The following is a 3,685-nucleotide window of genomic DNA, read 5'->3' on the forward strand; positions in this document are numbered from 1 at the left end:
TCATGGGGAGATAATCACTAAGCAATAGATGATAGAGTTCTGTTAGTGGTAGAGTTTTACCCATGAGATTTATATGGTAATCGATGCCATGGGACCATGTAGGCTCTTTAGGCCTGTACGCAGAAAATGATAAGAAAATAATGTTTAAGAAAAAGCCCAAAGAAACACTGACACATGATACAGTTACAGAGAAATGAGTCACAGTTACTGAGAACAAATGCCCAGAGAAGCATAAGGAGAAACAGTGGGCTCACACTGAAGATAAGAGATGAGAGTTTTAGAGGGGAGGGAAGAGTCAGTATCATTACAAACTAATTAATGAACAATGGGGAAATAAGTCTGAAAAGTGGCTTGGATTAAGTGACATATTGGTGGTGACAGAAAGTGCTATTACAAATACTGAGAGTAAAATCAATTATTGAAGAACAACTAACAGACCATGTATCATGTGTTCATTTTTATTCAGATTTTTAATGGACATTATTATTTTTCCCTAAAGATACTGGACACAGAACATGACAGGAAGAAATCAAACTATCATCTCATACTTCTTCCTCCAGGGCCTGCCGATTGAGCCAGAGCAGCAAAACCTGTTCTATGCCCTGTTCCTGGCCATGTACCTTACCACCGTCCTGGGGAACCTCCTCATCATCGTGCTCATTCGCCTGGACTCTCACCTCCAAACACCCATGTACTTCTTTCTCAGCAATTTGTCTTTCTCTGACCTCTGCTTATCCTCGGTCACGATGCCCAAGTTGCTGAAGAACATGCAGAGTCAAGTTCCATCCATCCCTTATGCAGGCTGCTTGGCTCAAATGTACTTCTTCCTATTTTTTGGAGACCTGGAGAGCTTCCTCCTCGTGGCCATGGCCTATGACCGCTACGTGGCCATCTGCTTCCCCCTGCACTACACCACCATCATGAGTCCCAAGCTGTGTGTTTCCCTGGTGGCGTTGTCTTGGGTGCTGACCACACTGCATGCCCTGTTACACACCCTCCTCATGGCTAGACTGTGTTTCTGTGCTGACAATAAGATCCCCCACTTTTTCTGTGACATCTCTGCCCTGCTGAAGCTGTCCTGCTCTGACACTCGAGTTAATGAGTTGGTGATATTTATCACAGGAGGACTTATTCTCGTCCTCCCATTTCTGCTCATCATCATGTCCTACGCTCGGATTGTGTCCTCCATCCTCAAGGTCCCTTCTGCCAGAGGCATCCGCAAGGCCTTCTCCACCTGTGGCTCCCACCTGTCTGTAGTGTCTCTGTTCTATGGGACAGTTATTGGTCTCTATTTATGCCCATCAGCTGATAACTCTACTGTTAAGGAGACAGTCATGGCTGCAATGTACACTGTGGTGACGCCCATGCTAAACCCCTTCATCTACAGCCTGAGGAACAGAGACATGAAGGGAGCCCTGCGAAGAGTCTTTTGTAAAAAAAACCCAAAATTGCCTTCCCTGTGTGATGGTAAAGCTTGGATTTTTTAATTCAATTTTTTAATCCTCATCTGAGGATATGTTTATTGATTCTAGAGAGGGGGAGAAGGGTGGGGTGGGGAGGGGAGAGATAAAGGGAAACATCAATTTGAGAGAGAAACATCAATAGATTGCCTCCCATATACTCCCTGATGGGATCAAACCCGCAACCTAGGTATGTGCCCTGACAGGGATTAAACCTGCAGACTTTTGGTGTATGGGACAACACTCCAACCAACTGGGCCACAGATCAGTGCTATTTATGAAATTTATTGGGGTGACATTAGTTAATTAGATTTTATAGGTTTCAGGTGTACATTTCTATGATACATAAGATTAAATATTGCCATTTGTAATAACATATATGGGCCCTAGGATATCATGCTAAGTGAAATAAGTCAGAAAGAAAAAGTCAAGAACCATATGTTTTCACTCATATGTGAGACATAAGATGGAATTTTTGGCCTTTGCCTGTGTGGCTCAGTTTGTTAAAGCATTATCCTGTAAACTGAAAGGTTGTGGGTTCAATTCCCAATCAGGCACACACCTAGGTTGCAGATTTGGTCCTGGTCTGAGTGCATGCATGAGGCAACTGATTGGTGTTTCTCTCACATCAGTATTTCTCTCTCTCCCTGGAATTAAAAAAAAAAAACTTTTTTAAGTGGAATTTTTGCATAATTTTATACAGTAGATATATTAATATTAGTATTGGGATATTAACACTTCATTTCTTAATATTGACCTTTTTAAAAGTTGCATACTAAACAATTATACAATAAGTAAAAGAAATGAAGTGGTGAGGTACATTGTTGAACTCAGAAAGGGGATCTCAGTGATCTGCTAGCAAAGCCTTCCTCTGTACTATTCCCCAGTGACCCTGGAAAGCATCATTTCAAACTTTTAACTGATCTTTCTGTCTTCAGTTGTGAAAGCCACTAATTTATTGTGTTATTTCACGTAATTAAAACTTTGCTTTAAGCCTTGGCTGGCGTGGCTCAGGAGACTGAGTGCCGGCCTGTGAACCAAAAGAGCACTGGTTCAATTCCCAGTCAGGGCACAGGCCTGGGTGGCGGGCCAGGTCCCCAGTAAGATGAGTGTGAGAGCAAACACATGCTGATGTTTTTCTCCCTCTCTTTCTCCCTCCCTTTTCTTTCTCTAAAAATAAATAAAAAATATATTTTTAAAAACCTCTGCTTTAAAAAAATAGTGTCCTCCTCAGTTAATATTGACTAAAAATCAAACATCTCTATTGAATACTTCTGCTAAACTGTACTATTTATTGTTGAATACAAATTCTTTCTTTTCTGGAAAGAAAAGTTTTATTTCTTCTAAGCCTAGAAATGACAAACTGGAGGCAACGGGGAACTGGAGGTGTTCGTATTTGGAGGGGTTTGACCCTCTGGAATAGAATTTCCACATCGGCTCATTAAGCACATTTTTACTTTCACTTCCTTTTTTATTATTAAATATTTTATTGTTATCCTATTACAGTTGTCCCAATTTCCCCCCTCTGTCCTCTTCCAGCCCAGCACACCTCCCGCTCCCACAGTCATTCCCCACCTTGTTGTCCACGTCCATGGGTTGTTCATACATGTTCCTTAACTTCTCTTTTCCTGAACAAGTGTTCACAACATTCTCTCTCAACATTTTCTCCTTTGGTTTATTTTCATATCTACATTGTCTTTAAAAAAATGCTTTTATTGTTCAGTTACAATTGTCCCCGTTTTTCCCCCTGTTGCTCTGCCCTGCCCCATCCAACCCTTGCTCTCAAAGACAATCCCCACCCCATTGTCTTTGTCCATGGGTCCTTTGTACATGTTCCTTGATTTGAACTGAACCTGAAGTATACTTTCTATCCTCTTTACTACAATAGTTTATTTTGTCTTTTTTAAAAAATTTATTTATTTTTTCAAATACATTTGTCTCTGCCTTCCCCCCACCACTTTCCCTTGCCCCCTCCCTCCCTCCCACACTCCCTCAACTCTTCCCCTTTGGTTTTGTCCATGAGTCCTTGGTATATATTCCTTGACTTTCCCCCTTCCCTTCCTTTTCCCCCGCCCCCCCTTCCCTCTTGTCTCTGTTGGTTTCTTTTCTTTTCAGTGTTGCTGGTCTTATTTTCCTTGCATCTTTGTATTGTTATTTAGGTTCCACTTATAGGTGAGATCATATGGTATTTGTCTTTACCTGGGAGCTAACTTGCTCTAGATGTT

The 3,685-nt window shown here is 41.5% G+C and overlaps 1 protein-coding gene across 1 annotated transcript; it reads left to right on the forward strand.

The window, feature by feature from the left end:
• The first annotated feature begins 473 nt into the window (after positions 1–473).
• Positions 474–1,487, forward strand: LOC129072263 (olfactory receptor-like protein DTMT). The gene has a single exon (XM_054575676.1). It carries the CDS (start codon positions 516–518, stop codon positions 1,485–1,487), a length of 972 nt encoding a protein of 323 aa, XP_054431651.1. The 5' UTR covers positions 474–515.
• Positions 1,488–3,685: the final 2,198 nt, after the last annotated feature.

The sequence above is a fragment of the Pteronotus mesoamericanus genome, unplaced genomic scaffold, assembly GCF_021234165.1.
Source record: "Pteronotus mesoamericanus isolate MK-2021 breed Mesoamerican mustached bat unplaced genomic scaffold, CSHL_Meso_final contig_317, whole genome shotgun sequence".
NCBI classification, from domain to species: Eukaryota; Metazoa; Chordata; class Mammalia; order Chiroptera; family Mormoopidae; genus Pteronotus; species Pteronotus mesoamericanus.